The sequence below is a fragment of the Nomascus leucogenys genome, chromosome 8 (genome assembly GCF_006542625.1).
Source record: "Nomascus leucogenys isolate Asia chromosome 8, Asia_NLE_v1, whole genome shotgun sequence".
Classification (NCBI taxonomy): domain Eukaryota; kingdom Metazoa; phylum Chordata; class Mammalia; order Primates; family Hylobatidae; genus Nomascus; species Nomascus leucogenys.
The window spans coordinates 43,856,803-43,869,026 of record NC_044388.1 but is presented as its reverse complement, the minus strand read 5'-3'; the positions used below and the strand labels follow the sequence as shown (position 1 = coordinate 43,869,026).

The window sequence follows — 12,224 nt, the reverse complement described above, 5'->3', positions numbered from 1 at the left end:
CATTGCCTGTCAGTTAAAATGTATATAATCAGCAGCCTACCCTAGTGATAGAATTCTGTTTAACTATTCTATTCTGTTATGTTTCTAGTTGATCATATTGTCTTTAAAAAACAAAAAAGATACTGGCTGGGCTTGGTGGCTCACACCTGTAATCCCAGCACTTTGCAAGGCCGAGGCAGGCGAATGACCTGAGGTCAGGACTTTGAGATCAGCCTGGCCAACATGGTGAAACCCTGTCTCTACTAAAAAATACCAAAAAATTAGCCAGACATGGTGGCACACGCCTGTAGTCCCAGCTACTCGGAAGGCTGAGGCAGGAGAATCACTTGAACCTAGAAGGTGGAGGTTGCAGTGAGCCGAGATCGCACCACTGCACACTCCAGCCTGGGCGACAGAGCAAGACTCCATCTCAAAAAAAAAAAGGATATTAAGGCTCAATATGTTGCTTTTACTAGCATAACATCCAGTGGACATCAGTACCATATGGTGCCATGCTAAGTAACAGCCAAGTAATAACTCACTGAGCTGATCACTGCTACAAATAACACCTTTGTGCTAAAACAGAAAAGAAAAAAATTAACCACATATTATTTCTCAAGATATAACTTACTTGTTTTGAATTGGGCCTAGGGGCTTCTCTTCGTTCTCTAGTTAATCTCCAAGGAGTTATAATCTCATAAGAAGAAAGATGTGAGGTCTGTTGAAAGCCTACAGAAAAGGCAAAAACAAATACAATAAGTGAAACTGAAAAACTACGTGGGAACACAATATAATGAAAAATCAAAACGTTCAAATCACAGAAAAATCACCTGACATTCCCATATTACATTCCCATATTACAATATGCATATAATAAAAGTACTTTTATATAAAGTTGTATTAATACATGAAAATAGCAATGCATTAGGTAAGTATGAGGGAGGAAAATGTATTTTCTTAAAAAAGAATAGCAGTCTTTATCCAAACATTATAAATATACATAGCAATCATTTCAAACATTTTTAGCTATAAACCCTAACCCTTTTTTCTCAAAAGAAATCTTAAGGTATAAACACAAGAAGAAAGAAAAGAACTGGCTTGGTGGGGAAATGGGGGAAAGGTATCCTAGAGTCTAGCACCCTTCACTCATCTCCCATTCCTCCCCCTCACCCAGCATGAATAACATCTCCTCAGATGATACTACTAAATACTTACTGCTATAGTTTGTATGTCTGACTTCTCCAAATCTCACGCTGAAATTTAACCCCCAGTGTGCTAGTGTTGGGAGGTGGGGTGTAGTAACAGGTGTTGGGGTCATGGAAGCGGATCCCTCATGAACAGAGTAATGCCATCCCTGAGGGGGCAGGGTAGGAGAAAGAGTTCTTGTTCTACTAGTTCCCTCAAGAGCTGGTTGTTAAAAAGAGCCTCTCTCCCCCATCTCTCTTGCTTCCTCTCTCGCCTTGTGACCTCTGTACCAGCCAGCTCCCCTTCCCCTTCTGCCATGAATGGAAGCAGCCTAAAGCCCTCACCAGAAGCAGATGCCTGTGCCATGCTTCCTGTACAGCCTGCAGTGAATCAAATAAATCTCTTTTCTTTATAAATTACCCAGTCTCAGGTACTCCTTTATAGCAACACGGACTAAGACACTTATTAAATGGACAAGGACTGTAAGGGGAAAGAGGTACTTTTAATATCTGATGGGTTAACTCTAACAAATATATACTCAACAATGTAGCTACGCTCTCAAATTATAGCCATTAATCCATCACAAAAACACAAACTTTATGCGAAATTTCTTAACAGTTAAGAACTCCGAAAGTCATGCAGACTTACTCCCATTTCCAATTCTGTTCAGTCTATCAGCATGGAATCATGATGTCTTAAGCAGGGCTTGGGTTCTAAAGTCATCACTTGAATCGAAATTGAGTATAATCAAAATTGCCAGTACAAATCTCTTAGAAAGACACACCATGTGGGAGTCCAATACATAGTCTCTCGATAAGTCCAACACAACCTCTTTTTCTTCCAGCATTATTACCAATGGCTTAGCCCTTACTAACCTCACCTCTAGATGACTATGACACCTTTTTACCTGGTCTCCCTACTCTCATACTCACCTCCTTTGATCCAATCTATATGTTCATTCACTCATGAGTTTCCTAATACCCCTCAGATTTCTCAAATATAGATTAAAATGAATTATTTACATCTAACTTTTTCCAAGATAACATTGTATATAAAATATTTATAAATTTGTCTGGTTTGGGATTAAAAAGATACAAACAGCTGCAAACAATAAACCATAAATTATATCATACCCAATATAATGCATGTATAAACAGCTTTTAAACTCGTTACCCATCATTCTCAGTAAACTATCGCAAGGACAAAAAAACAAACAGCGCATGTTCTCACTCATAGGTGGGAACTGAACAATAAGAATTAATGGACACAGGAAGGGGAACATCACACTCCGGGGACTGTTGTGGGGTGGGTGGAGGGGGGAGGGATAGCATTAGGAGATATATCTAATGCTAAATGACGAGTTAATGGTGCAGCAAACCAACATGGCACATGGATACATATGTAACAAACCTGCACATTGTGCACATGTACCCTAAAACCTAAAGTACAATAATAAAAAAAAAACTCTTTACCAATCAATCCCTTACATTTCTGTAAGAATCTGTTTTCTTTTGCACAGGACACAACTGGAGAAACTGGTTATTTTACCAAGTTTTGACTGGAATGTGGTGCTTTCCTTTAAGGAATCAAATTTGATTTACAGAACTGATAAAAGCCCCTTGAGAAAACTGGTCACGTACCTTGTCTACACAGTCCCTGTATGAGGTTCTTGATCTGTTGTAAATAAAGAATGTCACTATCTACAGTCCCAGGTGTGTCAAGTTATCTTGGGACCTCAAAAGCAGAGGAATTTACCCAACTCATACCTGTGTTTAACTGTGCAAACCCATGGCTGAGCTCTGCTTTAAAAAACACCTCAGCTGAGATTCCTTATGGAACAAAGTTCCATCAAAGCCAATTAAAAAGTGCCTATGTGGCAAATAATTATTCTTACTGCACTTATTTCAAACAATCAGGCCAAGTATAATAAGACTAAAGCTTATTGTGCTAACCATCATATCCTATCAGTCCTATCATGATTTGTTTTTAATGAAAATGGGGGACAGGAAAGAGAAAAATTATGTTTCAAGAACTATGGTACACCTTAGTCTCATCGGTTGTTTTTGAGTTTTTCCCTGCAATTTGGACTGACTCTGCTTATTTCAGTGAACTAATCAGTGATCTCTAACTGCAGCTCAGAAGAAACAAGAGGGATGGCTAATGTTAACATCTGGATCAGTATTCTAATTCTGGGCATATATTGGAATCAGTTAATAACCCTATATCAGCTTGGTTCCAACAATTGCCCAGTTCATGGAACACCTTTCTATTTAGTTTACTTGGAATAATTTTACTTATTTTGCTTTACTGTCATGAAATATATTGCTATTGTAATCTTTGTGTAGGAATGCAGGATAAGCTTATTGAATGTTTTCTTAAATTGAACACTTATTAATTGTTAATCTTATTAATCTTCTAGATATCACCTTTTGTGTTGTGAACTCAACAGAACTCAGAGTTGTGAACGGCCCTCAGCAAACTGACGTCGTGTGACTGAGCTCCTCTCTACCCTGGGTACAAGATACCCTATAGTTAGGCAGGAATATGATTGCCCCTATTCAGCCTGAAGAAGTCACAGAAGATAGATCTTTGTCCCTCTGCAATCCTTAGGATTAAGGTTCCCATGTAAAAGGATGAGGGAAAATATGTCAGCGGCACTCAAACCAGACTGACTCCAACTTGAATGGAGGCTGGGTAAAATAAGGCTGAGACCTACTGGGCTGCATTCCCAGAAGGTTAGGCATTCTTAGTCACAGAATGAGATAGGAGGTCAGTACAGGATACAAGTCACAGAGACTTTGCTGATAAAACAGTTTGCAGTAAAGAAGCCAGCCAAAACCCACCAAAACCAAGACTGCGAGGAAAGTGACCTCTGGTCGTCCTCACTGCTCATTATATGCTAATTATAATACATTGGCATGCTAAGAGACACTCCCACCAGCACCATGACGGTTTACAAATGCCATGGCAATGCCCAGAAGTTACCTTATATGTTCTAAAAATCCTTGCCCCTTTCCCGGAAAACTCATGAATAATCCACCCCTTGTTTGGCATATAATCAAGAAGTAACTATTGGTATACTCAGCTGAGCAGCCCATGCCACTGTTCTGCTTGTGGAGTAGCCATTCTTTTATTCCTTTACTTTCTTAATAAACATGCTTTCACTTTTAAAAAAAAATTCTCTTTAAGTAAATCATTACAGACAAGATTATATATGCTTGCCAGGCATGGTGGCTCAACCCTGTAATCCCAGCACTTTGAGAGGCCAAGGCAGGATGATCACTTGGCCCAGGAGCTCAAGACCAGCCAGAGCAACAGAGCAAGACCCTGTCTCTTCAAAAAAATTTAAAAATTAGTGGGATATGGTGGCACATGCCTGTGGTCCCAGCTACTCAGGAGGCTAAAGTGGAAGGATCACCTGAGCCTGGGAGATCAAGGCTGCAGTGAGCCATGATTATGCAACTGCACTCCAGCCTGAGCAACAGAGGGAGACACTGCCAAAAAAAAAAAAAAAAAAAAAGAAAGAAAGAAAGAATACATATGCTGATAGACACAGACAACTGTTACACTAGAAACTAAACAATATAGAACCAAACTGAAGTTTTTTCATTACAACTCAGAAGCAAACATAACAGAGAAAAAGAAATGCCTCCAAAAATAAAGCATCTGTAATTCTTATGGGCAGGCAGGCATTTAAGGAGCTTTCATTTTGAAACAGGTTCAGTTACTTTACAGGCAAAGTTAGTTTACTTTACTTATAGTTTCAGGCCAAGACTAGAAAACAAGTCTTCTGTCTTCTATGAATCTTTTACCGAGACTGCCAATGAAGTAAAATAAAAGCTAAATATAGGAAGATTATACGTAACTTTCTTTCCTTCTTTTCCATTTTAAACACAATTCTCATTTGAAAAGCAAAATGCCGTAACTAATCATTTATATTTAAAAGGCTTTCAAAATTATAGCACCCTGAAATAATTTCTGTATGTAAGAGCTGTTATTCTGATATTGACATCTTGCTTCTAAAATCCAAGCAACCACTTTCTGAATTAAAGCCATGCCATAAAAAGTTCCAAAACATCATAACAAATGCACATACTGGGGGAATGCCATCAAAAAATATATACTAATTGTATGAAAATCCTCCTTCCTATGTTTTTTTCCCAAAATTCCTTTCTTATCTCTAGGTCAGGTTTTTTTCCTTTTTCCTGTTCATATCCTGCATAGATTTTCCCCAAGTTCCCTTTAGTTGTTTTTTTTTTTTTTAATTTCAAATAGTAGCAGTTTCTCATGGGAACCAAAATAACATTTTTCCACGTTAACATAAAAAAAGAGCTTTAACATTATTTGTATAAACCTTCAACCTGTAAGGGGGCTGTCCTGTGTACTGTGGAATGTTTTGCAGCATCCCTGGCCTCCACCCACTAGATGCCAATAGCATCCCCCAGTTGTGACAGCTTAAAGTTTCAGGCCAAGACTAGAAACCAAGTCTTCTGTCTTCTATGAATTTTTTACCCAGACTGCCAATGAAGTAAAATAAAAGCTAAATATAGGAAAATTACATATAACTTTCTTTCCTTCTTTTGCATTTTAAACACAATTCTCATTTTGAAAACCAAAATGCTACAATTTAATCATTTATTTTATCAAGAGTTTGAGACCAGCCTGACCAACACGGTAAAACCCTGTCTCTACAAAATATGCAAAATTAGCCAGGCCTGGTGGCGCTCGCCTGTTGTCCCAGCTACTCGGGAGGCTGAGGCACGAGACCACTTGAGCCCAGGACGGGGAGGTTGCAGTGAGCTGAGAACCACTTTAGCCCAGGATGGGGAGATTGCAGTGAGCTGAGATTGCACCACTGCACTCCAGCCTGGGCGACGGAGGGAGACTCCGTCTAAAAAAAAAGAAAAAAAGAAAACAGCCTGAAGAGAAAACGTGAACCAATGAAACATGAAACTTAACATGTCTAATCTTAAAGAAAGGAAAAGGTGTTAGTTGCACTTCTTTCTTTCTCTAACTCCGTAGATCTTTCTATACACTGTAGTGTGTTTTAGAGGAAGTCTGAGCACGCTTTTCATAACAGTAAGCGTAGTACAGGGAAGTGAGTTAAAAGAATTCTACCTAATTGTGGCTGGACACGGTGGCTCAAGCCTGTAATCCCAGCAATTTGGGAGGCCGAGGCGGGCAGATCACAAGGTCAGGAGTTCCAGACCAGCCTGGCCAATATGGTGAAACCCCGTCTTTACTAAAAAAAAATACAAAAATTAGCCAGGCATGGTGGTGCGTGCCTGTAGTCCCAGCTACTCGGGAGGCTGAGGCAGAAGAATCGCTCGAACCTGGGAGGTGGAGGTTGCAGTGACCCCAGATTGTGCCACTGCACTCTAGTCTGGGCAACAGAGTGAGATTCTGTCTCAAAAAAAAAAGGATTCTACCTAATTGCAAAGCAAACAAATGTGAACTCCAAACCATGGGCTTCTCTCATTTTTTTCCTGCCTACTACATAAACAAACAGCCACTTTTAAGTACTTCCACTGTAGAAAATAAAAATAAACCTGGCCTCCACATTCAGGATAAATAAGATAATTCTGTTTCCAAAGTATTTCTTGTAGAGAAATTGTTTCAATTAGATCTACAAAGCACTGTTATTTCGAGCCATATAATAGGTTGGTGCAAAAGTAATTGCAGTTTTTGCCTTTTTATCATTCTAGTATTCGCCAGGTCAATTCCAGATAAATACATACCATACATTAATAACTACCTTTGGGCTGGGCATGGTGGCTCACGCCTGTAATCCCAGCACTTTGGGAGGCCAAGGCGGGTGGATCACAAGGTCAGGAGTTCAAGACCAGCCTTGACAACATGGTGAAACCCTGTCTTTACTAAAAATACAAAAATTAGCCAGGTGTGGTGGCGCACGCACCTGTAATCCCAGCTACTCAGGAGGCTGAGGCAGAAGGATCGCTTGAACCCGGGAGGCAGAGGTTGCAGTGAGCCGAGATCGAGCCATTGCACTCCAGTCTGGGTGACAGAGCGAGACTCCATCTCAAAAAAAAAAAAAAAACTACCTTCAAACATACGTAATTATAATTTCTACTGCTATGTCTACACTCTTACTTTTTTTAGTGTTACACTTTTCTTAAATATTTACCCATCTTTACATTTAAAAATAAATGGCTTCTGTTGTTTAAGTGTCCCTTTGGGAAAAACACCACCCATTTCTAAGATTTAATACCCTAGACAATTTAAGTTCCTCCAGCAAAGAATTTAAGTTCTTTGAGATCAAGGACGGTATCTTATTCATCATGTATTTCCTGCACTGGTACAGTACGTATTCAATAAAATATGTGTTGAATAAATAACCTCTTCTGATTGTTATAGCTAAACAAACATAGTTCTGATAGTTGTAATTATCACATATGACTTAAAGTGAACCTTACTTTTTATGATTAACATCTTTTGTATCAACTTTTCTACAAATCTACATAGCCTACACATTTGTCATTTTGATAGCAAAATCATATTTCATTGTACTGCTATCCACAGACTGCTTAATCATTTCTCTTAAGCGGCTGGGATGGGAGGTTAGGCCCAAGATATCTTCACAACAGGATTCTAAGCCTTTCAATAAGACTGATCAGAATCAGGCTCTCCTGGGGTCTACTCATATGAAGATTCTACACTACTAGAGGGAAGAGGTTAAAATCATCCTAAAATGAATTAAATCATGAAAAATCTCATTAAAAGAACAATTCATCAAAGGGAATGTCCCATTTGTGTGGGAATGAGTTCTGCCCTACAATATAACACGTCTAGGGGTGATATCATTTTCTTTTCTTCCAATAAGGTTTAGTAACCCAATACTTACACTACCATAAACATAAATAAATACAAACAGTAATGCATATTTTAAAACGGACCAAGTTAATTTCTAAGGTTCCCTAGCTCACTCTTAAAAGATGAGATTTAAGGCCAGACATGGTGGTTCACACCTGTAATCCCAGCACTTTGGGAGGCTGATGCAGGAGGAACGCTTGAGCCCAGGAGTTCGAGACCAGCCTGGGCAACAGAGCAAGACTTCCTCTCCACACACACAAAAAATTTTTAATTAGCCAAGCATGGTGACGCACCCCTGCAGTCCCAGCTACTCAGGAGGCTTAGGCAGGAGGATTGCTTCAGCCCAGGAATTCGAGGTTACAGTGATCTATGACTGTTCCACTGCACTCCAGCCTGGGCAACAGAGCAAGACCCTGTCTCTCAGAAAGAAAAAAAAAAAGATGTGACTCAAGCAGTGTCCCACATATGATCACGTAGGGAAAATAATCTGATTAAAATAACAACATGAAATGGAAAATAAACTACAATAATCTCTCAATATACACACAACATTGTGCTATCCAACTTTAGTTGGGTCCACATTAGACCCATTCAAAGACTGTGAGAGAGGCCGGGCGCTGTGGCTCATGCCTGTAGTCCCAGCACTTTGGGAGGCTGAGGTGGGCGGATCACGAGGTCAGGAAGTCGAGACCATCCTGGCTAACACCGTGAAACTCTATCTCTACTAAAAATACAAAAAATTAGCCAGGCATAAGGCTGAGGCAGGAGAATTGCTTGAACTCGGGAGGTGAAGGTTGCAGTGGGCCGAGATCGTGCCACTGCACTCCAGCCTGGGCGACAGAGCGAGACTCCGTCTCAAAAAAAAAAAAAAAAAAGACTGTGAGGGATTAGCTACTGAGATACCAAAAGGACTGCATTCATTTATGAGGCAGTTCCATAGCGCTGACTCAAAAGGATGGCATGACTCCAAGCCTCCAGTATATGTTACGTATCAAAGAGGAAAAAGAAATATGAGGCTATGTCATATGTTTGAGCTTGTGGATATTCCCAAGAAAAAGCTTCCAGTTACTTAGAGCTTGCATCTTTTGGGGGATTCCACAATAAATTCTATTATAAACCAGGATTTTTTACAAAGAGCAAATATAAATTTGGTAAGTTAAAGCTTCAAGTGCTTTTTGAAAACTGTCTTGGAAACTGGGAACTAGGTTTGTACATATTTTAATTATATATGCTTTCTTTTTTACTTAAAAGGTTGAAAACCACCAAATCATCCTTAAATGTAAAAGGCTACATTCTCCTATCAGCACAAACACAAATATATCAAATTCAAATATTTTGCTGGCATCTGAAAACGAGATTAGTATGGACTTAAGTTCTTACTACACAAATCATTTTACAGTGACTCACCATGAGTAAGCTTTCAAAGTCATTTTCTTTAGAATGCCAGTCTTTGTTTAAAGAAAAAATTCTAAATCTGTTCATCATAATTACCACCTTAGAAAATCAGAAGAGGTTTCATACCTGATTCCCCTTGTTATTTTTTACAATGACACAGTTACCTTTGTCAGTTTAAAAACAAACAAAAGAAAAGTTTACTGAAAGTCAGCTGTTTGGAAATTATACTGCATTTCCTCATTGAGACAATGTTATAAATGGTAGTAAAAATCCTATAAAACCTACTTAACTCCTAATGTAACTGAGGCGTGCCTGGTACCTCAAATTCCTCTTTCAATCCTGGAAAATGTTTCAGTGCACCTTTTAAACATCTTATACTGCAAAAATGTGGTCAGCTGATTTTGTATGAACGTTCCCCGAGAGAAACAAAAGTTGACTCACTGCACACTATTACAAAAGCCTCTTAACCAGTGTCCCAGCCTCTAGTCTCTCCCTCCTAGATTCTATCCTCCACCGTGTTGCCCGTTTTCTTAACAGAAAATGAGATTAGGTCGCACCCCTACTTAAAACCTCCACTGCCCAAAGAAATTCCTACGGGGTGAAGTCCAAACCCCTTAGTTCAGCACAGAAGACTCTTCCCAACTGGTAACAACCTACCTTAGTTTGAGCTTCCATCCCTCCCTTTTATAGTCTGCATGAAGACATACTGACATTTTTATCATTTCCTAAAAAGTCATGTTCTTTCATACGCCCCCCGCCCCACCATACTCTTGCAAAAACTTTCCTCTGCTTAGAATGTATTCCTACTATTCTACTCGAAAAATCACCGATGTAGCCCAGTTCAAACATTATTTTCTCTAAAAATCCTTCCCCAACATCTCTCAGATGCGCTTAGCATATTTGGTCACCTTCTGCCCCTCTACAAGCAACTGTGTGGTGTTTATAGGAGTTCCATAAACGGTGGCTAAACTTTGAAGAGGCATACCCATGCCGAAGTGAGGAGCTGGCCAAAACCAGTTAAAGACCATCAGAATATTCCATTCATCTAATGCAGGTCGGTAATGACTGACATTTATATTAACATTTAAAAATACAGTCTTATTTACATTTACAAACACAAAAAAAATCACAGATTAATAGAACTCCGAATGTATAATCGTCTTCACCTTAAACATCGGTGAATGTTAACCATGTAGAATACCACCGGAAAAGTAGTTTTAACCAGAAGAAATTTGGCAACTTCCCATTCAAAACATTTTCAGAGTTTCGACATTTCCACACCAGGGCAAATTTACTTAATTTCAAATGAAGCAGCCAAAGATAAGAAAAACAAGTAATTAGTTTCCTGAAGGTCAACAGTCCTGCGTTGAAATCTTCTATCATCATCTTTGAATAACTTTCAATCAATGATTTAGTAAAAACTCCCATTCCCCATCATCCTCTTGATAGAGAACATACAGCCATGCAAATAATTATCTCATACAAAATCCAAAATAAACAACTTGTTTCCAGAAAGACGCCAGCGTGCTGACAATTTGCTTCCACTATGTTTGGGCATCTCCAATACAAGTATCTTACACAGCCAAGGGCAGTTTCACAATTCAAAAACGATTTCACACAAATGATTTAATTCCTACAATAATCCTGTGAGTTCAAAACAGCAGGGATTATCTGTCCGGATTTAACACAGTACGAACCCAATAAAAACACACATTTTTTAAGAATGGTTTGGCTATAGAAAGGTAGCACATCGTTTACAAAATATTCTTACTACAAAAATGACCTAAGAGAAATGAGCGTCCTCCCACCCACCTTTATTCCACCACTAAACTTAGCTGTGTTGACCCAAGGATACCATGAACGTCAAAATTTCAAATTATAACCTGCAGCAAAAGTTTCATCTCTCAGTCTCTTTCGAAGCGACATTAACTCCACGAGCGAAAGCCAGCTCCCTCCCTGCAGGCGTTTGGAGGACTGAACGCCCGCGGGCGCGCCCAGCCTGCAGGGCTCCGGCCCGCCGAGGTCAGCGACCGCCCCAGCGCGGGTTTCGGGGCGTCTGGGGGACCCGGCTTCGCGCGAGGCGGCGGGGGATGGGGGGACGCTGGGAACGGCTCCACCGAACAGGACACGGAGGAAGCGGTGCCGGGCAGAGGACCCGGGCCAAGAAGGGCTTGGGGCGCCAACCCCCGTGCCTCGGGTGAGACCCCGGTCCGCACACACCTGGAGCGGCCGCGCCCCCCGACCCCGGGTCCGATCCCCAGGCCGGGCCCCTCCACTCCCAGGCACCACAGGTTCACTCCGAGCGCCCCGTCCCTAGGAAGCAGCCGTCCCAACGGACCCGGGGGGCGGACACACACCTGGCCGCGCCGCACCGAGGACTGGGCCCACCAGGCCAAGCAACAGCAACCACCGGACGCGAAGGGTCCCCGAGGGCAAGCCCGCGCCAGACCCCATCTCGGCCGATTCCGCAGGTTCCTCTCAGCACTCGGTCGCCTCCACCTCCGCCTCTTCCATCATTTTCCAACCCTGCCGGGGCCCCAAGGCTGGCCGGGAAGCGCACGCGCCCGGGGACGAGCACGCGCGCGGCACTGACGCAACTGAGCCCTTGGTCCGAGCTCGCTCCCGACATCGCCTAGCTGCGCTGACGTAGGGAAAAATCCAGTCCCCGGCTCGAGAATAGGATTTCTAAACCAGCGGTGGCAAACGGCACTAGTCGGCCCGCCAGTCATATCCGCCCCGCCCCGTCGGCTGCCGGGCACGCCCACCTAGGGGTCGACGGATCCGATTGGAGGACGCATTCGGCGCAAAAGAAGGAGGAGCATGAGACCAGAAGA

General features: G+C 41.4%; 1 protein-coding gene across 1 annotated transcript in view; it reads right to left on the bottom strand.

Annotated features, from left to right (window-relative positions):
• The window catches only part of ADAM9 (ADAM metallopeptidase domain 9), a 109,779-nt gene extending 97,719 nt beyond the window's left edge, over window positions 1–12,060 (bottom strand). Inside the window, exons 1-2 of the mRNA XM_003269597.4 lie at window positions 11,748–12,060; window positions 611–708 (exon numbers count right to left, since the gene is read on the bottom strand). Coding sequence (XP_003269645.1) covers window positions 611–708; window positions 11,748–11,844 — 195 coding nt within the window. The 5' untranslated portion in view covers window positions 11,845–12,060. The remainder of the gene's footprint in view (window positions 1–610; window positions 709–11,747) is intronic.
• Between the last annotated feature and the right edge of the window lie 164 nt (window positions 12,061–12,224).